The sequence below is a fragment of the Ochlerotatus camptorhynchus genome, unplaced genomic scaffold, assembly GCF_037179485.1.
Source record: "Ochlerotatus camptorhynchus isolate MF236.1 unplaced genomic scaffold, CSIRO-AGI_Acam_v1.1 ptg000105l, whole genome shotgun sequence".
Taxonomy (NCBI): Eukaryota; Metazoa; Arthropoda; class Insecta; order Diptera; family Culicidae; genus Ochlerotatus; species Ochlerotatus camptorhynchus.
The window spans coordinates 1,259,622-1,285,615 of NW_027040595.1; the positions used below are offsets into that span (position 1 = coordinate 1,259,622).

The 25,994-nt window shown below is 39.4% G+C and overlaps 1 protein-coding gene across 1 annotated transcript in view; it reads right to left on the minus strand.

Moving 5' to 3' along the window:
* Window positions 1-1,016: 1,016 nt before the first annotated feature.
* The window catches only part of DIP-delta (Dpr-interacting protein delta), a 379,588-nt gene continuing 354,610 nt past the window's right edge, over window positions 1,017-25,994 (minus strand). Inside the window, exons 9-12 of the mRNA XM_065219505.1 lie at window positions 24,825-24,934; window positions 24,500-24,559; window positions 24,073-24,252; window positions 1,017-2,377 (exon numbers count right to left, since the gene is read on the minus strand). Of these exons, the coding sequence (XP_065075577.1) occupies window positions 2,268-2,377; window positions 24,073-24,252; window positions 24,500-24,559; window positions 24,825-24,934 (460 nt within the window). The 3' untranslated portion in view covers window positions 1,017-2,267. The remainder of the gene's footprint in view (window positions 2,378-24,072; window positions 24,253-24,499; window positions 24,560-24,824; window positions 24,935-25,994) is intronic.

Below are 25,994 nucleotides of genomic sequence, written 5' to 3' on the forward strand. Positions count from 1 at the left end.
ATTGGGACTAGTATCAAAGCTCAATCTTCCTCCATTTGTGCACAATTCAAGAAATCATTTTTTTCTTTGACGATTCAAATTTATTTGGATAAATAAAACATGGCTTTTGTAACAGGTTGGTTTGGTTGTTACATCTTCAAAGCATCTCAAATTGTACAGGAAATATTTTACCCGATGAAAGAAGATAGGATGTTTTTTTTTTTAAATAACATGGGTATTGAAAAAAAATAACTAGTTCATACTTGTCTTCATTTTATACCATTTTATTAAACCTAAGTGGTTTTAAATATTTTCTTGAACATCAACCTGTCTTGTGATATTTGTTGGTGGATATATTTTAAATCTCCTTTAATTTAAATTTATCTAAACAACCCTGAACCTCACTACGACTCTGGGCATCGTACAAGACGCTCCCCATGAATAATCTCAGCTGAGACCGTGTAACAATTGACAAATCGCGAATAATCTCGAGGATAGTAAATAATACCATTTGCCCCGGCACTTCAATCAGCAAAATGCAAACGATGTGAAATCCACCACGAAATGAAATTCGATTGCTTCCACCACCACCACAGATGGGGCAAACTGGCAGCAGAAGCATCAGCAGTAAGGGTAGAGATGTCTTTGAAGAATCGATTCCTTTGAACGAACACATTTCGATATGAATGCTTATTAGAAAAGCGCCTTCAGGATTGCTTTCGCCAGTCGATGTCTTCTGGAGAGAACGTCGTCGTCGGTCGCCACACAGAGCTACAGCACAGGAAGAACAAACAAAAATGAATTCCATCCCGAAAACCCGGAGCAAAAATGAAAACGTTGCAATATTGTAAAGCTTTTGCTTTGATTATTAGCTTTTTTGATTGCATTTAATCCGGGCACAGTAGTAGTAGATGATAGCTCCGAGGACACACCAACTATCCAACTGTCGTTTGGCGTTATAGTCGTCATCGTCCTTTGACTACGTATGAAAGGGCTTTTCGGACCGATGGAAGCGTAAAATCAAAAGCAAACGCGGATTATTCAAATCAAATATTTTCCTCGGCTTTTTATTTGCTTCATTTTCGTATTGATTCGTTCATGGTATTCAAGTTAACAAAAATATCCTATAATAATACATTTTGAACGAATTGCCATTCGTTCGGTTTTTTTTTGCTCTGCTGCAGTCACTAGTCGTTATGAGCTTCGTTATTTCTATATAGCATTTTTCCACTTTTTTTCCACACCCATCTGTTCGAACTCAATCCGAGTGCCATGATTTAAGCGAGGTGAAATAATTTTGCCTCGATCAAAACAGATTTTGTTTACATACGTAATTGATCTTGCAGATTTCTTTTGATTCCAAGAGTGTCATAACTTCATTTTCATCTCTTTGACAATTCCTGAATGTCAATTAAACGTTATAATGTGTATGATTATGCTTAAAATAATACTTTATGTTTCTCTTTGATGGTCTCTGTGGGGTATTTCTTTTGGTTTGGCTAATGTAGTTTTTTAATACAAATTGGTACCTTTTTCATGGTTTGTGATAGCAGGGTGAGACAATATGTACATTGCTAGGCTTTGCTAGTGTGTTCAAATGATTTTTTTTGGGTTGAGTGACTCAAAACATTGAAAAGTTTTGGAAAATCACAGTCTAATTCTCACCAATATTTTCAGAGTCACCCTGGGTATGGCTACATCTATTTAACAACTGATTTGATTCATTTCTTTTCCCTCCATTTTATCATACACTAAGATATAATCAGCCTAGGACTCAGTTACGATCTATATATGTATATAGTTTTCTTATTGTTCAATGATTTGCGGCAACAAAAAGCGCATCTTTGTCAAATATTTGCTAGATTTGAGTTTTGTTTAAAGGATTTGAATCATATTAACATCCTAGTTAGTAGTTAGCTCTAGTTAGTTGCCTTAATTGATATATTGTGTTGCGGGATGTTATCTTGAGGAAGGGAACTGGTTTGTGTGTTGTGAGGATGTGGGTGTTGGTTGGCAATTCGGGTTTCTGAGTTTCGTTTCACTGTATTTACCATTATTATGCAATTTGACTATAGTATCACTCGCTTAGCCTCGTTCACGTTTAGTTTAGTTTACAATGTACAAAATAATGATATGTTGATTGAAATCATGGGGAAGTGGAGTTCAAACTTGTGCATTTTTGTGATATGGGATGTTTTAAGGGATGTGTTATTTTCTTTGACATGTACGCAACAAACTTAAATACTGTTCGGTAATGTACAATCCTTTCAGGAAAATGTGTCTTATTTTTACAGAAACAGCTGATTTGCGATGCAGTAGGAGTAAGTGATCGATGAAGATATGCTTATAATTTTCACGATTGTGCAGTACACTTCGCAGTTCCACCGAAGGGGGGCAGCTGTAAAAGAAAGAACATAGAAGTGTCAATTATTTAGCTGTGTTTAGTGGTAAATGGATATAAGGATATAAGGTTATCTGAAACATTTGACTCTTCTTGGACTTATTCGTTGCTTCTAAAGTTTATGCCCACCCTCAACTTAATTTTAGGGTCGTTCAAATGATATATTTTGCTTCACACAAGTGTTTTCAAATATCATTATTTATTTTTTTAAATATTTCCAACTGACAATTTTGAGTTTTGATTTTATTTATTTCGTCAATCCACGTATACTAGTTCAAATGCATGTACAGATTTTTTTCATAAACATAAAAAAAACTACAAGGTACAGCCTCATAGGACTGGTAATGGTAACGTAGTACTACGTGGTCCTAAATAATAAATCTTTTTTGTTAACTGCAGCAGGAGCTTGTGTTTTGAGTAGGAATAGGAATTTGAGTGGGGTTCTCTCAGTTTCGGTGTTTGAATAAACACTATTTGGTGAGACCTGATGGAATACAGCTTTGAAAGCTGTGTCAGGGAAATAGCATTGAGCAGGCAATAGGTGATAATTTTAAATATCATAGCAACAGTTGAACATTCGTGCAATTTTCAATCATGAAATTTTGAAAAATGATAAAATCCTAAATTCAACACTTGCGTGGAAATATTTCTAATCGATTGGTGATAAAATTATTGAAATTGGTCCAGGGGCAGCTGAGTTATTAACGTTCAAAATATTTCATAATTTTGTTATATGTCCCATTTTTGGTTTTCACAAAGTAAAGGGCGAACACGAAATTATTGCGACACCGAAAATGTCATGCAAATTTGTTTAGAATCAAACCAAAATTTTAGGGTAGTTTTATACATATATTTACTTCAAAAATCAAAAGAAAAGTTAATCGATGGAGCCTTGAGTGTAAAATTGAACGCATTTTCGCTTGATGCCCTCCATCAAAGTCTTTACAGTGTCATCCGGTACCAGTTTCTCAGTTTTTTTTTCCATTTTCTTAGCATGTCCTTCTCGTCTTTGACTGTCTTCTTGCTCTTCCGAAGTTCCCGCTTCATTATTGCCGAGTACTGCTCCACCGGGCGCAGCTCCGGACAGTTTGGCGGATTCATGTCCTTTGGAACAAAATGGACAGAATTGGCCTCATACCACTCCAGGACACTTTTAGAATAGTGGCATGATGCCAAATCTGGCCAAAATAGCGGAGCTTCGTCGTGCTGCTGCAAGAACGGCAAAAGGCGCTTCTCGAGGCACTCAGATTTGTAGATCTCGCCATTTACTGTGCCCTTTGTCACGAAAGGCTCACTCCTCAGTCCGCAAGAGCAGATGGCCTGCAAAATGAGATATTTGGAGGCGAACTTCGACATTTTCTTCTTCTTAAATTTGTCATCCACATCGAACTTGCTCTTGCCGGTGAAAAACTCCAACCCCGGAATTTGCTTAAAATCGGCTTTTATATACGTTTCGTCGTCCATCACACAGCAGCCATATTTTGTCAGCATCTTCTCATAGAGCTTCCGTGCCCGAGTTTTAGCCGTCGATTGTTGCCGCTCATCGCGGTTTGGGAAGTTCTGTACCTTGTATGTATGTAGTCCAGCTCTCTTCTTTGCATTCTGGACGTAGCTCTGCGACATGCCGATCTTTTTAGCCAAATCACGGCTTGAGACGTTGGGATTTGCTTTAATCATCCGCTTCACCTTTCCCTCCGTCTTTTTGTTCTCCGGTCCCGGTTTTCTTCCAGCTCCTTTGCCGTGGTCCAACGTCAACCACTCCTGGAACCGCTTCAACACTCTGGAGACGGTTGAATGGTGAATGTTTAACATTTTTCCCAACTGCCGGTGCGACAGGTCAGGAAATTCCAGGTGTTTGGAAAGAATTTGTTCTCTCAACTTGCGTTGGTTCACCTCCATTTTCGTTGAATCGAAAAACACAACTTCGAGTTTGACAGCATGTACACAATACACATCAATGAGAAAGTGTGCAAAATTTGGTTGATTTTTACCCAATGGTAAAAAAGTTATGTCCTGTTGAATGTGTCGCAATAGTTTCGTGTTCGCCCTTTATACCCCCTATAGAAATCACAGACGTAGTGTTTCATCCAAATCTTTGAAAAAATCTTTGAAAGGCTCAAATAAAAATTAAGCAGTGTCTTAACTCCTATTTTTGTTCTTATGCGTTATGATCCTAATTTATTGTTTATATTGTTTTAATTTACGCCGAGACATAGTCAATGGTTTCGCAGTATTGATTGCAAGAGGTCATCATGCGATTTAATGGCCCATATTTTGCATAATTTGTGCGATGATGGTTTATGGCAAATAAATTTCGATTTCGGCGTTGCCGAGTAGGTGCATATAATTTTTGTTTTGATAAAAGTTCTGTTGAGTCAATGCGCTGCGAAACAATATCGTTTACAAATGAAACCATTGCATATTCACGACGCTTTTTTAATGTTTGTATGTTTATAAGCATGCAGCGTGCTTTATATGCTGTAAGGGGAATTGATGTCCAACCTAATTTGCGAAGGGCAAATAATAGAAATTGTTTTCGTACTGATTCTGACCTTTCCCCGTGAGTGATTGAAAAAGGAGACCATTCAATGCTACAAAATTCCAGGGAGGACCTCACATAGGCAATAAATAGTGTTTGAATTGTGTATGGGTCCTGAAAGTTGTCGCGAAAGCGCTTGATAAAGCCTAGCATGTTATTTGCCCTGTGAATAATTGTGTTGTTATGGTCTATGAAAGTTAGTTTGGATTATAAGATTATTCTTAAATCTCGAACTCTTTCACATATTTCTACATTTTGATTTTCTAATGAAATTAAAAGGTTTCATGTTGTTTTTTTTTCTGCTTAATGATATTAAGTTGCATTATTTTACATTCAATTCTAATAGATTTTTTTACACCATGTGTAGAATATGTGTATCTCATTCCAGAATCCATTGATGTCTTCTTCATTTCTTATTTTCAAACAGAGCTTCATGTCGTCGGCATAGATAAGCAGCTTTACTTTAGCTAGTCATGTTTGTATTACTCCATGCGTGAAGTAAACGATTTACATAGTTGGAGATGCATAACATCAAATACCAGACTTAAAGTGGTCATTTTATACGTTATATGAGGAGATGAAAGTATAGAGTTGGCATACAGCTGTAGATGTAACAACGGCTGCAATTTCCCAGCAGAGAAATTCGCATTATGGAAGGGAATCATGCCTCATGGGAACTCCGGAGGACGCTCCGGTCGAATACAATTCGCCGCCGCACTAAGTTGACTATCTACAAGACGCTGATTAGACCGGTGGTCTTCCACGGCCACGAGATCTGCACTATACTCGTGGAGGACCAACGCACCCTTGGTGTTTTCGAACAGAAGGTGTTGGGTATCATCTACGGTGGAGTGCTGATGGATGACGGAACGTGTACCAGCTGCTGGGAGAACCATCCATCGTCTACATTGCAAAAATTGGGCGACTACGGTGGGCTGGGCACGTCATAAGAATGCAGCACGACGACCCAGTGAAAATCGTTCTCGAAAGCAACCCAACAGGAACAAAAAGAAGAGGCACGCAGTGGGCAAGGTGGATCGACCAAGTAGAAGATGACCTGCGTACCCTTCGCAGACTACGAGGCTGGCGAAGTGTGGCCATGGATCGAGTAGAGTGGAGACGACTTCTTCGGACAGCAGAGGAAAACAAGGCCTTAGCCTGATTGGTAAGGTAAGGTAAGTATTAGATGCTTACGTTACATGCCAACTTGAGTGTAAAACAATCGATAGAACTGTTTCCGCACATCGAAGGTACGTGAGCAAATCGGCGATCATCTCTTTTGCCAGTGGTGGTGGGGGGAGATACCCCTCAACAGGGGAGTTTGGTAAAGGAGATGATCAACCCAATTCGTGCCTTCCTCAAAATTGACTTTTGCTCGCTTTCTACACTCTGGCATGCCGTGGCGGGCGATGAAGCGACGCAAAGCTGCGAGAAGGGCCTCCGTGGATGCAAAACAAACGATTACGGTTATGTATGCTTTACGTGGTGGGAACTTTGTAGATGATCACAGAACACAACAGGATAGGATAAAAGGATATACAGCTGATCAGAGATTTAAAGACTTCTGTATATATTTTTAGCCTTCAGGTTGATCAATTATTATTCTTAAGCAATTCAACTGTTCATAACATTCAAATGGCGTCTCCAGATAGTCTCTAAAGATTGCTGGTTGATCAGATATTAGTGGATTCAGCTTATTTAGAACCCAAGCAGCACACTTCGATCGAAATAAGCTGCTGCAACTTAATTGTGACTGGAATAAGTGGCACACAAGTAACCACAATTGTTCAGTGACATGTGTGCTGCTAGGGAAACATCATAAACTGGTCAAACATTCAATTGGCTCTCTCAAGATGTCAGGTCGGTCACGAAGTATTCAAAAGATTTCCAGCTGATCGAACATTTCAATATAGTCCTCTGGATATTTTTCAAGGCTTCAGGTTGATCAAGTATTATTGTTAAGGTATTCTCAAATGGTTTTTTTGTGTTTCTGTGACGTTTGTTTTTTTTTCAAACGTTTTTTTTTCCAAAATTATGTGCGCAGCAATTCCGAAATTTCGTAAAATTAATTGCCAATTGACTCTGTTTAATTTAAATTTAATTGTCTTCCAATTTGTTTATTAAGACTTCATATTCGCAGTCGTTGGATCTTTGGTTTTCATGCACAAATAGAGAATACTCATTTGCTACCCAAAACGGTTCATTTTGCCACAATGAATTTAATGATTCAGTCTCACAGAAATCTTCATAAATATTCGTTAGTAAAAAGTCCAAATAGCAAGTATGTTCGTCTTTAATGTGATTAATTTGGTTCAGTCATAATTTAGCAGGTTTGTCAAAAATGAACTGCAATGTTTCAGTTTAGTAAGATACTCTAATGTTCAGAGTCCATAATTAAGTTGTCAGCATGGTTGATTAAAGTCTCCATATATGTGAACTTGAATCTCATGAGAAAGTTCAGATAGGCTTTGTTAGAAGGATTAATAACTGTTTTTATGAGCACAGACAGGTGGAAAACATTCTCAAATTCATTAAATTTTGATATACAGATGATTTCTGAGTTAAAGTTTTACGAAAGAGGTATAAGGCATTTCCAAGATTTTTCACTTTGTACGCTTTCATACCAGCAGTTTCCAGAATTACCAAAAAGGATAAGCATAATAAATTTTGATAGATTTCCTTCATTTCATGTGATTGAAATTTTGAAAGTAAACCAAAATTTCAGTCGCACTCTATTTATGTGAAACAATTGTTGTACGTTGGTGGATAAAATAGCTTCATTATTATTATTATTATTATTATTATTTCTCGTCGAAAGGAGTCATTCCTTCCAAAAATTCGGGTTGTGAATTTTGTTTAATCCTAATGATCATCCCATATATCGAGCTTATTTTTTGCGACCTTTTTGTTTATCTCATCCCAGCCTTTCGCTTTATTGCTCAAAAGATTGGTTATATTTGCAATCGTTCAACTGGTTACGAAGTAGAATTGAACTCACCGCGTCTCTGGCTTGGTGTGTTTTACTCTTCCCATGCTCACCCTACTCCAGACCCGTTCACAGATTTAGATAAATGTCAAGTGCATAATATTTAATTGCATATAAATGCTAGGTGTAATCAAACTATTTGGAACGGTATATGAGTCTATTATTTTTTACAAGTCTACACATAGCACAAACTAGCTTTTCTTTCAAATATAAGAGTCCAACCTTTTTGAAATCAATAATTTCAAAAACAACAGTCACATTCATATTTAGTTACATCGTTCTCCATCCAGAATGTTCATTTCACAATTTCATCACTGATCATAAATCATAAATAACCACCGTCACTATCCAATCATAAATTTCCTTACTAAACCTCAGCTTCCATAACGGTTACCAGTCCTATCCACCCTACCTTGGAGGCATCATCTGCAAGCTACAGTCGTCAGCTAAAAAGTGAGCTTCTTAATGTGCTCTACCGTCGTAGTTGGTATCAGGAGCAACGCTCAAAAAAAAATCCAGTGAATTAATTTTAGCTCCTGCACAGCTTTTGGTGACAGCATCCCGTTCACTTACTTCCGGTTGCGACGGAAAAGAGTGGAAAAAGACAGAGATTCAACTATGTGCAGACTAAAACTGCTCGGCTCAGCTCAACTGTTCTGACTGCTGCTACTACCATCACCATCATCAGCGTTAATATTCAAATCCAGTTAATTTAAATTTCCACATTTAGAATGCGATTTCACCTTCAGCCAAGCATGGGAATGATGGGATTTAACGCAGTGCAACCGAAAGAATGAGAGAGAAGGATTAAAAAAAATCTGGTACCACCGAGAGCCTTTTAGCGTTCGTTGGCTTGTACTAGGATTCTGACTTGTCCTCCGGACGACACTCCCTAGGACCTGTGCAGTGTTCCTGCTTAAGCGCTTGAAGTATCCTGTCGAAAATGTTTCCTAACTGGCTGCTATGCATGCTTTTTTGTTGAGCTGTTCAGGTCTAGCCAAATTTAAAATAATCCTGGACATTTTGCAAGGTCGGCATAGGAGTTGCTTTTTCTGTGAGCTCGTCTTTTATCAATATTTAAGAAGGATGAAAACAGTTTCGCAGAAACACCCACCAAACACAAGTTTAGGTTTGCTCTTTTCCTGTGAGGTTAGTATGGAAATGTTTGATCGAGAGGTCCATGTCTGTATTTGAATTTGAATTTTGACGTGATTTGATGTGATTTTCGTTTTCTTAAAATTCTGGTCACTTCCCGGTGGTTTCCGGTGCTTGTGTGGTCAATGTATTCTTGGTTATTGAAATTTCAGACGGTATGATGTGTAACAAGATAAGTTTTGGCTCATTTTCAAATCTGGTCACTTCCTGAGGGGCTCCAGAGAAATTGCCGGGTATACCCAATGTGGGACCCTGGTACAAAATATAATCTTCAGAAATGTTTATTTTAAATTCTCATGTGCTTTGATGCGTAATATGAAAGATTTTGGTCTAGTCAGGTTTTGGCTTCCCCGGAGATACCTCGAACATGTCCGTATGTGATCAATACCACAGTGGTCCAGGGTGAAAATTTAGCAGGAAGTAGTCCTAGAAGTTTTGATTTAATATTTAGTTTGGTGTCTTGGGTGAAGTTTTTGTGCTAAACAAGTTTCTTCTTTTGGTGGTTTTAAACGTTAGGGTGATCCATAAATTAATTGATATTCATAAACTACCTTTCTTATTTTTGATAGTATGATATGCTCTATATATCTTTAGCAAATTTGCAGTTGAGTTAATTTCAAGCAACTTTATTGGAGAATTTTTAGATCTATCTCTTGAGGTTTTCAATTTTGAGAATTAGATTAGGGTGTTTCTGAAAATGTTTGATGTTTAGTTCTAAATCTTTTGTTAAAATTTCTTGTGAATGTCATCTTCGAGTAGCTTTATGAAATTGTTAAAATGCACATTTCTGTCTAAAAATGGTTTGTATTGAAGTTATACCCAATTGAAGGCTGACTTAAAGTAAACTGGTAAGCCCCTCACGCGTCACTAACATGCCTATAGTGTTGGGAATCTAAAATCTTTGATAGTGGTTTTTTAACACTTCTATAGAGAACAACTGGTACAAGTTTGATCAAAGTAGTCGATCATGTTCAGAAATACCGTCAAATTGATCTCGAAAGAAGAAAAAGAACTGTGCACAAACACCTGAAAAATCCGGAGTGGTCCGGTTCCAAGTTGGCTAAAGTGCTGAAGATGCCAAAAACAACAGTTTGTCGAGTGCTCAAAACCTACAAGAATACCCTGAATGTGGAAAGAAATCAGAGGACCTACGAACAACTGGAACCAGGGATCGTCAGCTGCGTAGCAAGGTGTTGAGGTGCGTTAAAGTCAACCCCGGTCTTTTGATCCGGGATGTGGCCAAAAGGTACAACGCCAACTTTCAAACGGTGCGGAAAATCCTTGCCAGGGAAGAATACAAGTCGTACAAAGCCAGTAAAAATCCGAACCGACACATGAAGTACACACTTAGAAAAATTTATGTAAATTTAGGTGCTCTGAGACTAACATATACGAACGTCAATTTTGACATAAAATTGAGTCATAGGGGCAGGAGGGCATAGTGAACAGGTGGGCCATAGTGAGAATTCCGCACTTTGGCTCTGGATCTCCAGCTGCATGAAACAAATCAACTGGTAGTAGGTTCAATATCATTATGGTATTGATCCTACCACCAACCAATTTGTTCCAAACGGCCGGAAGACCAAGCTGGGGCATGGGATACTCACTATGCTCCTCTTACCCCTAATAGACGCGAAATTCAGCTCGATCAAACGTACTTTCGATCTTTTCAGTCTCGAAGCACTTAATTTTACATGACATGTTTGCTTACGTCTCATCCTTTATATTAAAGATGGATTTCGTCACGTGTAATATTAGGTATTTCTAAGTGAGTAGAATTCCATGACCAAAAAGCGTGCCATGGATTGTACGACCATAGAGGTAACTCTAAGACTAGTAGGTCCCGAAGAAACGTGCTCAACTTTTTGGCTCAGCTCTGGTACTATCTTCGGTCCCAAGCTAATCGATTCACCCTTCGAAAAATAGGAAAATCCAATAACCCCTCATTTTATCTGTCAAACTTTCATAGCGAATCAAAACAAACATAGTGTAGTACTAGAGTTTCGACTAGAATGGGGTATGTTAATCGATTTGCTTGGGACGAATAGGCTAGTCCAGTAGTGAGCCAATTTTAAATCGATAGTTTCGTATTGATTGTTGGTACGACCGCGTTTTGACGAAAGACAAGGGCTACACTTTGATCGATGACGAAACATACGTCAAACTCGATTTTAAGCAGTTTCCTCGACGATGACATCCCAAGTTTACATCGAAGAATGCCTGAAAAAGCGTGTATTGCTGTTCATCCGCAAGCATAGGAGCAAAGTCATCTTTTGGCCGGATTTGGCCTGCTGCCACTACTCCAAGGTGGTTCTGAAGTGGTATGCTGCCAACAAGATTTATTTTATTCCCAAGCTAATGAATCTTCCGAATTTCCCGGAATTTCGACGAATCGAAAAATAATGGGTAATTTCAAAGCAGCGACTTCGACGAAGCGGTGGAGCATTGAAGGACATCCAAATGCGGGAAAAATCGAAGAAATGCAGTGATTCCGTGTCCGTTTCCACTGTTCGGGCGCTGATAGGCTCTTTCAAGAGGAAGAATTTGAGAACGTTTAGGTGATACGGTACGTCATGCAACAATGGCTGTCCCTACAATCATCAAATAAACGTGTTTTGGAATGCGTACGAAAGACATCTTCCTACAAAACAGTAAATTACTAATTACATACCTTAAAAAATGGGCCTGAATTGTATGAATAAGATCTGGATACATAATTCAATACTTTGCCACCAACATATTACCAATTCATTCACTCATTGGTAATATTTGCATTAAACAGTACGATCAGCCGATTTCGTTCTGCTCAGGGCATGAAATTTCAATAACTGTTTTCACTAGCTTTTACTTCTCAGAACCACACTAAAAACAATTACGACACGTGCTTCTACAAGCACTTTCAAGTTAATTCACTTTTAAAGACAATATTTACTTAAATAATATCATTTGCATCGTTAAAAACGCGAGCCGCGAATAATTTTGCAAGTTGAAATTGTGTTCTTTACCTTTTGGCTTTTTTCTACACACCGCATTACGAAGGTGTGAGTACGAATCATCTATCATCGTATCCAGTGTTGTCGATTTAATTGAAACAAAGTGTGTAAAAACAATGCTTTTATTGCTTTTTAAGTTGCTTAAACTGTGTTCAATTTAGAAACCAACCTAATAAGTGTTTAAAACAATTTCTTATTTTGTTTCTCTAGACAAAAAAAATGATAGTAAATGATCCTAGAAATCTTCTTTAGAAAATATATGTGTCGTTCTGGTTGCACTGCTCGAAGCCATCAGCTGATATGCAAAAGGCGGCAAAGGATGATTCAAAAACAAAAACATACACTATAAGAAAAAATATCCAGCAGCCAGTTCATTTTTGCCTACTTTTGACTTAGAGTATAATCACGTTGAGTATAATCATATTCCTCTACTTTTGGGTAAAACTAACTATTTTTGGGTAGAAGCGAATTGTCAATTCCATACTAATTGAACACAATCAAATGAAAACTCTTCGACCCACATTACCTACTTTTGGCTTCCTGCAATATCCAGTATTTTACGATCGCTTATGGCTGCCACAATCTGGCTGAGTTTCTGGTAGGGAACATAAGATTTAAAGTTTGGCTTGTGTCGTTTGACGTGTAAACGTTTAAATTTGAACGTTTACACGTCAAACGACGCAACCCAAACGTCAAATCACATGTTCCCTACCAAAAATTCAGTCAGATTGTGGCGGCCATAAGCGCTCGTAAAATGCTGGATAGTGCCGAGATTTGTGACATTGAGTCACTTTGGGATTTTTTTTCTTACCGTGTACCTGAAGGTTTGAGCTCTGGAATCACTTTTGGATAGGTCGTTTGTAACCAAAGTGTACAACGTGTGATGTTGAATCAATTAACTACTATGATGACTTGACATGTTGGTCTTGGTGGCTAGGCGCATAATTATTTTCTGTATATTAGGGGGTGTCCTGGGAGGTGGTAGGTCGATAATATTGGCAAATTGAATGGAAATGTAGTGATAGTCTCTGTTACACATTCCACCTAATAATAACGAACTCTAGCAGCTATGTTTACGGTAGTTGCAGTAGTGCATGATATACACTCACACCACTACAGCATCAATGATAATCAATTCACTGACACATAGAAAGGACAGAAAAAAAAAAACTAAAAAAAGCGTATGACCTTAAGGGATGGATAAAATGTTATTTCCCTTAGGTAAGGCTTTGTGAAATTATCTTAACTAAGACTTTGCTCATGATCATAGGTCTTTATTTTCAAAAATATGAACTTTAGTTTTTCTGTTCTGTCAATAATTGTTTGTCGGGAAATGCCAGCGGGAGATCAACCCCTTCATATTCCACATCCTTCAGAGATCGTTCATTTTCCGCATCTTTTACCGTTCTTAAAACCTTCCGGAAATCACCCAACCAATGCTCAATATAATTTAACACCTTGAATTTCACCTTCACCTCGCGTAGCGTCTCTTCCACCTGCAGCTGGAACAGATTCGAGTGGTAGAAATATTCCGTTTCCTTCAATCGATTGATTCCTCTACCGTCGGCGGTTTGTACAGCTGCTTCTTGGCTTTGATCTTCCGTTGGTTTTCTTTGCCTGTTCGTCGTTTGGAATGGCTTTGCACTTAGCGCCTTTTGATTCCGGAGATCTGACAGTCATGACTAGCACAAAGCGTCCACCACTTTCTTGACCACTGTCAATTTCCGGCTCCGGCCACCCAAAATCGTCGTCGTCAACTGAGTTCTCAGGTTTCGAAAAACAAAACAAAATCAAGAGTTGTCAAAATACCGGGTTGCCAAAGAATTCATTATTCACAAGAAGACAAAAGTCAGTTCAATTACTTCTCGGCACTGCCGTGCCAACTGCGGCACGTTGAGGTACACTGAGAAAAAAAAATGGCGTAATACAAGTGTGTAGAGTGACCACCCCTTTAGAAAATCTTATGTTATTTTTATGGCCACAACAATAAACAAATGCAGTAAAAGCAGTGTAATGTCAGTTCATGCACTGTATTAATGATAATTTTGTCCTTTTTGGCAAGTAATATTAAACCATATTTTCAACACGATTGAAGTGCATCCACTTTGATGTGATATCAATATTTTTTTTTGCTGTGTAGTGTTCTTTGAAGCACTTCCACAGTTATCAATTTCGACCATTCTATGCCAACCAATGTAAGAATATGCATATTTTGTAGCAAGTACAATGATACACTTTGCCCAGGGAAGTCGAGTAAATATCCAACCTAAAGATTTTCTAGACCATACAGATATTTAATGCCCCTTCGGATTTTGATCGTAGATAAGAGTATGCTCATCCCAAGCCCTATTCTTTTACATACACGTCTAATTAAGTATGCTGCTTCTCGTCAATCATGGAGTCGCATATCAAGCTCAAGCTTGACAGAAAAATTACGTGGATATGTTTATTCACTTTAAAAGCTATGAAAAACGAATGTTCCTAATTAGACGCAGAAAAACTAAGATAAAAATACGCACACCGCATCATAATTACCGATGTTAATCAAGATCTGTGCTAGCATTTCGATCAAACACAAAATTACGAAAAAAAACCACTCTCTTATTTGACTGATTTCACGCCAACTCGACCGAGTGGTTGGCAACACCCTCTTAGATTCCAATGACATATTGTGAATCAACTTTGCATTCTTATTTTCGTTGATTAAAATCTAGGCTAGCATCTGAACAAAATGGATCTTTTTAATTTTTTCTACAATCAAATATAACTGTAACATGATAAGACCTACAAAAATGTTGTCCCAGTGTTATTTTTAGAGAATTATGTGTGTTTTCATAAGACAGTGTCAAAAAATGGAAAATATCATTCCTACATAGAAAAAAATTAAAGTTTTAATATGAATTCTCGCGCAAATTACATTTTTGAAACTAGGATTTTTTTTACAAGTCGTTCATACATCCCAAAATTTGATCTTTTAGAGGAAACAAGTAATTCTTCCCAAAAATCGTGTGAACCGGATAAATTGCATCCAGATTCCTTCCAAATTAAAATAAAACGGGACCCTTCACGGGGTCGAATCACAAAAGGCCGAGGAATAAAAGGCCGATACACAAAAGTCTGAAAATATTCTAAGGTACCTTGCCAAAAATCGAAAAGGCCGAAAACCAGAAAGGCCGAAAACCAGAAAGGCCGAAAACCAGAAAGGCCGAAAACCAGAAAGGCCGAAAACCAGAAAGGCCGAAAATTTATCAAAAACCGAATTTGTTGAAAACCGCATCCAAACAATCTGTTAGCCTTTCTGCTCGCACAACTTATTTATTTATTTGTCGTCAATCAGTGTAGACCCTACTGACTCGACTCGTTAAATGGTTTGCATTCACAAAAAATGAAGCCAATATGAAATTAGATATAGAGGTGTAGAGAAGGGTAAGGAAATGAGAGATGCGATAGAGGTGAACGGTTTATTTACGCATACACAACATTCTGATTGGGTAGCGAGTTGCGCAAGCAGTTAAATGTGTGTAACTAGAACGTTAAGCAAAACAGACCAAGAGCAATATCGCTGCTAATGACGATTTTTGATTTGACAATACCTCCCATATTGAATTTCATCTTGAACGAAGCCATCATCGTCATTGAACACTCAAACATCTGGAAAAATAAAACTAACTATCACTTTCTCTCTCATTCAGTATCTGAAGCATTTCTGCTTTTACAACTGAGTCACCTCGTTGAATTGTCCGTATCCACAAAAAAACGAAGCCATCTTGTTATTCAATCGTCGTTAAACACTCAAACAAACATAAAACTAAAGCTACCCAAATTTAAAGTTTTTTTTTTTTTATTTTCATTACGGAAATCGAATGGCTTTTAAGAAGCTTCCATTATATTTTATGTCGAAGATGCAGAATAATAATTATTATAACTTTACTTTAATAATGTAACATAATTTATTAAAAACAAATTAACAAAAGCCCGAATCGAGCTCTTTCGGCCTTTCGTGATTTGGCCTTTCGTGATTCGGCCTTTTGTGTATTTTGGCCTTTTGTGATTCGTCCTTTCATAGTACTCCAAATAAATCATTGTAGGTAGTATGTATGCTATTATTAAAGGTTATATAAAAATCTCATGAAATTTATATTATGTTTTGACACACATATTTTATCGATTCTCAAAATATATCGAAAAATAAACATCAGGCAGTGCTTTCACAGTTGTGACTGAGATTCCATTCAGTGCAAATACCAACAAGTTTTTGTCGGAACAACTTTTGCCTAAGTATAAAATTGCCCATCTTGGGATGTATGAATGACTTGAAGATAATTAGTCTGTCTCGCATTCGCAGTGAGAAAGTTGCACAAATTTGTAGGTGGTACAAGGCCATTGTATAAAAGAAGTGCCATCCGTTACCATATAGACCGACATTGGGGGTTGATCCCGGCTTCTTAAATTGAGGTGTTACCCTCTCCAACAATTGAGAACTGCCCATCTAATCAACAAGCCCGCAAATGCACCTTTTTGCAATATAAGACTGATACACGGCTAACATAGGGCATGGTATGCCTTATATTGCAAAAAGGCAAATAATCGAGCTTGTTGATTACTTGGGTGTGCTAGCCACGTCGATGCAACTGCTGGGGATGGAAAATGATTGTTAGTTGAACACTTACTTAAGAAAGAAGCAGAGAACTCTACGACCTCTTTGAGGGCGACCCCGGCGTAGTGGTTAGCATCCATACTTCTCACGCCAAAGTCACGAGTTAAAATCTCACCTCAAGTCAAGTCACGAATGACCCAAGAGCGTTAAAATGACTATAATAAAAAAATCTACGACCTCTCATAAATGTTATAGGAGTTTGGAAGCTTGTTAGCGGGAAGGAAAGGGAAAGCCACAAGATGCGTTTAGTAAACGTCATTGGCTGAAAACGGCAGCAATAAATAAATTATAATCAGATTGATCACACCATATTCCGCGTCTGAAATACCACTAGTTTGTTCTAGAACACAGCCTTTTTTAACACACCTGAAATTGTGGACAACTTTTCTGGACGCCAAAAATCCAATGATTGTCTAAACATATGTAACATAAGTCCTGTGAATACTTTCAGGTGTTTATTTGACGGCATGAACAAACACACATATGTCAACCAATGCACTTGTCACGCTTATCTATACTACTACTGAACTGTCAAACTCAAATTGAGCAGTAGTTTCCATTTAAAATGTCGTACAAGCTGGATTTATGCGCAAGTGAAATTCTAAGCGTGTTCAAAGACAAGCCAATATCAAAATCAACTATTTATCGTGTTTTGAAGGATTGTCGTGATGGCAAAGAACTGGAAAATAAAAAGAAATGCGATCGCCCAACAAAATTGAGTGCCAGAACAACCAAAAAATGTTGTCAAGTGCTGAAAACAAATTTGGTCAATCAACACGCAAATTAGCACGAAAATTTCATGTTTCAAACATGACAATCCATCGGATTAAAAAAAAAATACAACGTAATCTATCGGAAACGTCATCGTGCTCTAAAATATACACAGCAACAACTCGAAAAATACCAAAATGTTGCCGTGCACTTAGTCGCGAACCTTTTGCGAATGGAAAATGCATTATTTTGGAACTGAGCAAAAAATACCATTTGTACCGAAAAAGGACAATCCATCAAACGTGCCTTAGGCTCGTTCAATCGGGTGTACTAAAGGCTACGGTGTACGACAACGGCTGGGAAGCTCAAATTGAGCAACAATTGGTTGATCGAATCAAGCAAAATTTAAAAGAAATCGTCAAAGACACCGTCAAAACCCTGATTCAACAATTTCGCTGCACACTGCGAAAAATCGAAGATAATGGTCCATTGAGTGTACTGTAAATGCATTTTTCAACAGTTTATAAATAGAATAATTTTTTTTTATAGTTACTTTATTTATATTACAGGCTCAATCGAATAAACTTTACAGAGCCGAAAATAGAATAAAATACCCTGAAGAAGATTTTAAAATTAAATTGTTTGATTTCAAATGGCATGCTTTTGATTTTTTCCCAGGACTTATGTTACATATGTTATGGTTGAATTCGTCGTCAGATGATGAGCATATGACCATATAAAGGATGATTTTTATTTTAAAATTGGCTGTTAAATATACAGCGTTCATAGGACAACATGACATGCAAGAGGATTGAATAAGATTTATTATTCGATTTATTTACATTTACATATTGAAAACCCATGATCAGCCATTCCATTGGATACAAACTATCTTCGTTCGTAAAGGAAACTTCCTCCACCACGAAATAGGCAAATTAGTCAAATAACGTTTATTTTTGTTAATTTTGATTTTACACTGTTATAACATTTTAATTGATGAGTATATCAGGCTCTTCATCTTTGATTAATTTGTTATTCTAATTTACGTATTCACGTTTTCCTACTAGCCTATAGAATACCCCTTGGGCTGCGTGTTATGTTTGAATTGAAAAAAGTGATAACCTACCTAACTACGAGTATAACTTAGCCTAACGTGCTAGATCACGTATTATCTGATTATTTGATCTCACACAGGTGTCTCTGAACCTTTCCAGGATAAAACTCTCCGTTCTAATGTCTGAATTCCAGCCAGGAGGTGGATCTCTGAACCTTTCCAGGATAAAACTCTCCGTTCTAATGTCTGAATTCCAGCCAGGAGGTGGATCTCAGAATTTCTAGTTCGCGGAAGACTGTTGAGGATCATCCTAAGGATCTTGTTCTGGATCCTTTGGAGTTTGAGGTGATGGCATTTGGCGCAACTCTCCCAGATTGGTATACCGTACTCGATTACGGGAAGGATTATTTGTTTGTAGACAGCAAGCTTATTTTCAGGGATAGAGTAGACCTCCTGTTGATGAGTGGATACAGTGATCTTATCAGGATGTTACGCTTAGTTTTCGTTTTATCAACGTGCTCCCTGGAAATCAGCTTGCTGTCTAGTGTTAAGCCGAGGCAGACTACCTTTTTCGACCATTCCTCCACTGTGCCGTTCAGGCAGATCTTAATATTCTCCGACGGAACAAGTCTGGGAGATTTAGAGTATGGAAAGATGATGACCTGGGTCTTTTCCGCGTTGATACGGATCTTCCAGCTGTTGAAATATTCAGACAGGACATCTAGGCCTCTCTGAAGCTTGGCAGTCAGAGCTCCGGTGACCCTACTCTTGTAGACGATGGATGTGTCATCTGCGAACAGAGACAACGATCCACCATCAGGGAGGGCTGGCATATCAGAGGTGAACAGGTAAAATGGAGCCAAGGATGCTTCCTTCAGGAACCTCGGCATCGATGTTGAAAGCATCCGATGTGATGCCATTCAGAGAGACTCGGAACGTCCTGTCCGATAGATAGTTATTTATTATCTTATCTAGGAAGATTGGAAGACCGTACTGCTGCAATTTGAACATCAGGCCATCATGCCAGACATTGCCGAACGCTTTTTCAACGTCCAACAACGCCATGGCAGATGTTTTCGACACAGACTTGTTCCGTCTGAGAATGTTTGTTACTCGAGTCAGCTGGTGGACTGTGGAACGACCTTTCCGTAAACCAAACTGTTCCTCGAGTAACAAGTTGTTTTCTTCGATACATGTTAGGAGCCGGTGATAGACTGCTCTTTCGAACAGTTTTGATAACCCTGAGAGAAGGCTGATTGGTCGATAACTTGAAGGAGAAGACGGATCCTTCTCAGGTTTTCGGATGGGTATGACTTTAGCTGACTTCCAACACGAGGGGAAGTAGCCAAGAGATGGCTGTAGAATGTGGAACTCAAGTGTTTGAGATCCAGATTCAGGATGTTGTCGAAACCTGTGGCCTTCATGTTTTTAGATGATTTGATATTTGATAGCAACAGTTCTTCAGCCGTAATCTCGGATTCCTCGGGAAAAATATCTGATGGAGGTTGGTAACGTTTACAGCAACCTCAGCTTCGTGAGGGCTGACGATGTTTTGTCCGAGATTATGGGAGCTGACGAAGTGTTGACCTATCGCGGCAGCCTTCTTTTCAGGAGTTATCAGATGAACCACTGGGTCGCCGGGACTATCCAGTGGGGTCAGTGGTGGAATTGGTCTTGGCTTATTTTTTAAGGATTTTGGTTAGTTTGGTTAGGAGAGAGCGGAGCCTGTTACCAAAGTTCTGATTTCTAAGGTCTACCATCCTTGCTTGGAACGAAATAGGCAAATTACTAACTAACAAAAATGTTTGTTTATTTACTTTTTGTCTTGTGGTTTACAATTATGGTACATTTAAATTGATTTAACCCGAAAGCTCTTCATCTTTAGTGATTATGTCTGTAACAAGTTTCTGTTTGATTTTAGTTTTACATTGTAATAGTTTACACTCAGAATTTCAAGTACGCGGTGGACTGTTGAGGATCATCCTCAGGATCTTGTTCTGGATCCTTTGTAGTTTGAGGTGATGAGAATGTGCACAACTCTCCCAGATTGGCAACCCGTACTCTATGACGGGAAGGATTATTTGCTTGTAGACAGCAAGCTTGTTTTTCAGGGATAGGGTGGATCTCCTATTGATTAGCGGGTACAACGGCCTTAGCTAGATGTTGCATTTTGTTTTTGTTTTGTCAACATGCTCCCTGAAAATCAGTTTGCTGTCGAGTGTTAGCCCGAGGTAGACTACCTCTTTGGACCACTTCATCACTGTGCCGTTTAGGCAGATTTTGTTATTCTCAGACGGAACAAGTCTGGGAGATTTTGAGTGTGGAAAAATTATGACCTGGGTCTTCGCCACGTTGATACGGATCTTCCAGCTGTTGAAATACTCAGACAGGACATCCAAGCCTCTCTGGAGTTTGGTAGTCAGTGCTCCGATGACCCTACCATTGTAGACGATGGATGTGTCGTCTGCAAACAAAGACAACGATCCACCATCAGGGAGAGCCGGAATATCGGAGTTGAATAGATTGAACAGGATGGGCCCAAGGATACTTCCTTGGGGGACACCTGCACCGATGTTAAAGGCATCCGAAGTGATGCCATTCAGAGAGACCCGGAAAGTCCTGTCCGATAGATAATTTTGTATGATCTTCATGAGGAAGACCTAATCGATGCAGCTTGTACACCAGGCCATCATGCCAGACATTGTCAACCGCTTTTTCAACATCTAACAATGCCATAGCAGATGTTCCGAATATTTGTTACTCGGGTCAGTTTGTTGATCGACCAAAACCAAACTGCTCCTCTAGTAACATGTTGTTTTCTTCGGCAGATGTTAGAAGCCGGCTGTAGACTCAAGTAGTGGCATAGGCCCCGGTTTAGTTTTGAGGACTTTTGTTAGTTTCCAAAAGGGTTTTGCACAATCAGGGAGGGAACGGATATTATTGGAAAAAATTTCATTTCTGAGGTCCACCATTTTGGCTTTGCTAAGTTTGGTTAGACGGTTGGAATGGCTCTTCAAGGTAGGCAGTCCAGTTCTTTGGTACTGCCTACGCATGGAGTTATGGAGTCTGATTAGGCTTTGAGTATTCTGACCGCCTCCTCGACGGCGCACAGAGATCTATCGATGTCATCAGTCGTCTCCAGTAAGGCGCCGAAATCGATGGGTTCGTCGACGACTTGTTGGAACCGATCTCAGCTTACCCGATGGTAATTCCGACGGGAAGCATGGAATCGATTAACGGAGGAGCCACCACCGGATAGTGGTCCGAGCTTAACTCTTGGTGGGCTCCCGGTTGGGAGATGTTTTCCATGTTGCTGACGAAGATATCGATGATGGAGTGCACGCCGAACCGACTCAGCCGGGTGAGAGCGTCCGACGCCAGGATGGTGTACCGGGCCTCTTGCAGGTCGTCGTTTAGAATGGTGCCGTTCTGATTCCGCCTATGGTTGCCCCAAGCTTGATGTTTGGCATTCAGGTCGCCAGCGATGATGAACTATCCACGGCATCGTGTTATCTTGATAATATCCCTCCGCAGGTCCTCTGCGGATCCATCCCTGGCGATGGATTGTTTCGGGCAATAGGCTGCAATGATGGTGGCCCCGTCAGGTGGGGAGACTTCCACTCCCAATGCTTCAATCATTTTCAGCTGAAAACTGGGTAGCAGCCGGCAGCAGATGTTGTTCCTGGTAGCGATGAACACTCCACCACCCCCAGAGCTTGTCCGATTCAACCTCACGATCCAGTATACAGGAAGAAAAACGTTCAAAGTCACCGAACTCGATAATTTTGCTCTTGAGCGAGCAAGCGTTCCAGTTTGCGATTTTGATGAGTTCACGGTCCATAACTGAGCATGAAGGTAGCCACAGCTTGGAGCTGGTTGGATTTGTTCTTGATGGTGTTGGCAATGTCGTGCATCTTGAGGAAGATGATCATTAGTTCCGCTGCGGTGTCATAGCTGGTCGCGGTACTTGACGGCCTTGTTGTGGCGGGCCGTCTTGTGAATTTGGACCGGCTTCAGTCCATTAGCCACCAGCTCTTCCAAGTAGACGCCTGTGTCCATGTCGAATAGTCCGCGCATGACCACCTTGAACGGCTTAACATCCTCGATGTCATGGGAGAAGTACTACACCTGTGATTGGTCCAGTATGGTCTTTACCGTCTTGTAATATTTCAATGCCGGAACCATCAGTTTGTATCCTTCCGTGCACAGCTGGATGGTGCACCGGACGCCCTGCGTGATGAAGAAGGAGGGTAGCCCTTCACGTAGAAGGGCGGCATTCTTTCCTTCTTCGGCGGTCCTGTTGTTTCCGTCACCGGTTCTGCACCGTCCTTGAGAACGGAGAACCGATTGTGATCGAGCAACTTCTTCGCGGCTGTCGCACTGTCACTGTTGTCTTCAGGCCTAGACCGTTTCCCGGGATTGCCTTCATTCGCGCCACCGCGCGATTTTTTACCCATCAGCGAGAGCGTTGAAATGCCTAGTGCTCTGCAGAATGATTTTCATCCCTCAATGAAATGCATATAGTATTGGTTCAGCCCCATAACGCAAACCATTCAAAACGATGATGTAAATGATTCTATTGAACGTCATAGGCTAACTTGAGCTGATAAACGAGGTGGAGGCATAGCCATCGCTATCAGAGCTGGTACGAAAATGAATAAAGCGTGGAAACCAAGGTTTGCCTATTTCATTCGCTGCCAGACTGTTGAGCAGTGCAGTCGACGTTTTTTCTCTCGCTCTCTTTGTTCGTTCGATTGCGTTGTTCCGTTTTTTCTCACGTTGAATAGTTGAATTATGCTGCTTGCTTCTTATCCATTCCAATCGACATAATTGTTCAAATTTTTCAAACCCGTTTGAAAGCGTTTTTACAACGGTCCAAACTTCTCAGGTGAGTCGGCAGCCTCTTTTTCTTCGGCATCCTTTCCATTTGAACTACGTGTTAACCAACTGTTCTATTATCGGCAATTTGAAATCAGCCACATTTTGTAGTGCGTATATTACATTTAAACAAAAATCTTACAGAACATGATTGCTAAGTTGTAAAAATGTAATAAGATTGAAGCTGAAAGACTAAGGAATCATTTGAATATATTCAGCGAAGTGTTCTGATGGGAAAATACAGCGAAATTAACGTTTAAATTTTGGATGCCGGAAACAGTCAATGAGTGCCAAAGCTGACATTTTCCCTATGTAATAAAAAAATCACAATTTTCAGAAATTACGGATTTGAGAAAAATCATTGAATGGGGGCGACCCCGGCGTAGTGGCCTAGATTAATATTAAATAATTATCATACAAGTTTACAAGTTTAGTTAAAGTCTAGTAGACGAAATCTTTACACTCACAATGTTTCATTGGAATTTGAGAGTGTGCTGCCAACTCCATAGTCGAGTTGGCATGAAATTCGTTAATGGTAATCCCGAATCTCGTTCTGCTGGCCTACCTAGTAGAGTAAACGTTCCTATAGTTGTGGTATGTTAGAAGTGTTGGGTTGACTAGCAACTATAGGAACCTAACGTTTCTTACGTACTGCAACTATAGGACCGTTTACCCTACTGTGGATACGGAAAAAAGTGAATGTTATTTGCTGCACTTACCGTGCGAGAAGCCGAAATCCTTCGGTGGCATGTCGGTGTAGTAGCTCTGTCCAATTGCCAAACCCTTGCGCTCGAATGGGATGCCATTAGGCGAACGTTGCGCGTAGCTTTCGTCGTTCTTAATTGGATAGAGCACCTCGGGTTGGACGACCTTAATGGATTCGTTTCGCGGTGGCGCTACTGTGATGGTGGCCGCCCGGGTTCAACGTCGATCGTCGTTGGAGGAGAACGCGACGAGATGAGGTTTGATTAAATGAGAGAGAAAAAAAGAAGGGAATTGTAATCGTCGGAATTAATATTAATTAAGAGAAATTGAGACACAAAGAAGGAAAACGGTGGAAAAAAGGTTGATTTGATAAGGTTTTTTTTTCGGGGGAGGACAAAGAAACAGAAGGCCAAATCGGTGTCATTTAAATAATCCACTTACCTTCCTTTGGTTCCACTACGTGTGTTATTTGTTTCGACGGCGTGGATGGCATCGGAATTTCTGCAATTGAACAGCGTTCCAGTGGGAGTGGCAGTGAAGGTAGATGAAAATAGAAAATTGCAGTCAGGTTGGTTGAGATTTTTTTGACCTTAATTATTCTTTAGAGTGTCTGGCCTTTCATTAATCAGATTTTAAGATGTTATCAGGATTACGTTAATATCTGAAATAAATGTGTCAAAATGGTAGCCTAACAATTTCCTCTCAAAACCCATTCACGTCATCTATGCAGCAGCTCAGTAGAGTAATCGCTTTCGTCAACACTTACCGTAGACCCGTATCGATCCTTCCGTTTCCCCTAAGGAGTTTTTCGATATACATCGATAATTCCCAAAGTCACCGAGCGATAAATTCTTAATGGTCAGCTTCATATGTGCTCTGAAAGTGAGAAGTAGAAAAACACATTCAACAGCGAATGCGGCAGCATGTTGGGAAGGCATCGATGTAAAGTGGATTAATGCATTAGCTAATTTAGTGTAGCGTCCTGTCTGGGACGTTGGCTGCCGTAACTATAGCCTTGACCTGGGAGAATGGCTGATCCACGCTGTTTTTGCCACTTCAAACTCAGTATCAAGTAAGCTGGTGTGTTGAAACCGTTTTAGTTCTCTTATGTAGCTAAAAATAGCAACCAATTTTGATGATCCTTTCAGGATAAGTATTTAAGGTTCTACAAAGGGTCATTATTTTGTTTACTTCTTCCTTTTGAAATATTCTTCGATCATCATTTTCTAAATGTATTGGTAAAATTCATTGGAAGTGCATGTCCCCACGCCAAAACTGCCCATTTTTCATAAATATCAACTGGTATGGTAAGGAAAACTTAACCATCTCTTTTCTTCCTTCATTTCAATACAACAGCAAATGTGATGTCACACTATCTAGTGGATAAGCATGTAGCAGACAAAACATAAGCACTGCCAGACTGCGCTATATGCAAGTTTGTTTACACCCCTGAGCGGGAAAGTGTATAACAGGCTACGTGCACTGCTGCCATCAACCCTGTTAGTGTTGAATTCAATCTTCTGTGACTTTTTTAATTAGACCGGTAAAATGTTTAAAATGGTCATTTATACTTTATTTAATCAGTTTTTGATATTTATCCATCATTAAATACATCCACTCATCTATGTTAATAAGGCAGACTTCGCAATTAATTGTTTTAATAAACTTAAATTCATTGCTAGAGGCAATACATCTGGCACCGCTGTTTCAATGATACTTTCACGATTGCTAGCAAAGCAGTAAAGTAGAAATGGTTTTCTTTGTGATGAATTTTGTTCACCAAGAGTTTTGTGAAGCAGTTGTTTTGAGTTTCGTGTATTCGATTGCGTTTAATTGTGCTATACTTCGAAGAACACAAGTAAGTAAACACAGTGAATGTGTTTTCCCCAGGAAATTTTCGTGTTTTACCCACGAAATACATGTTTTAAATTTTCGT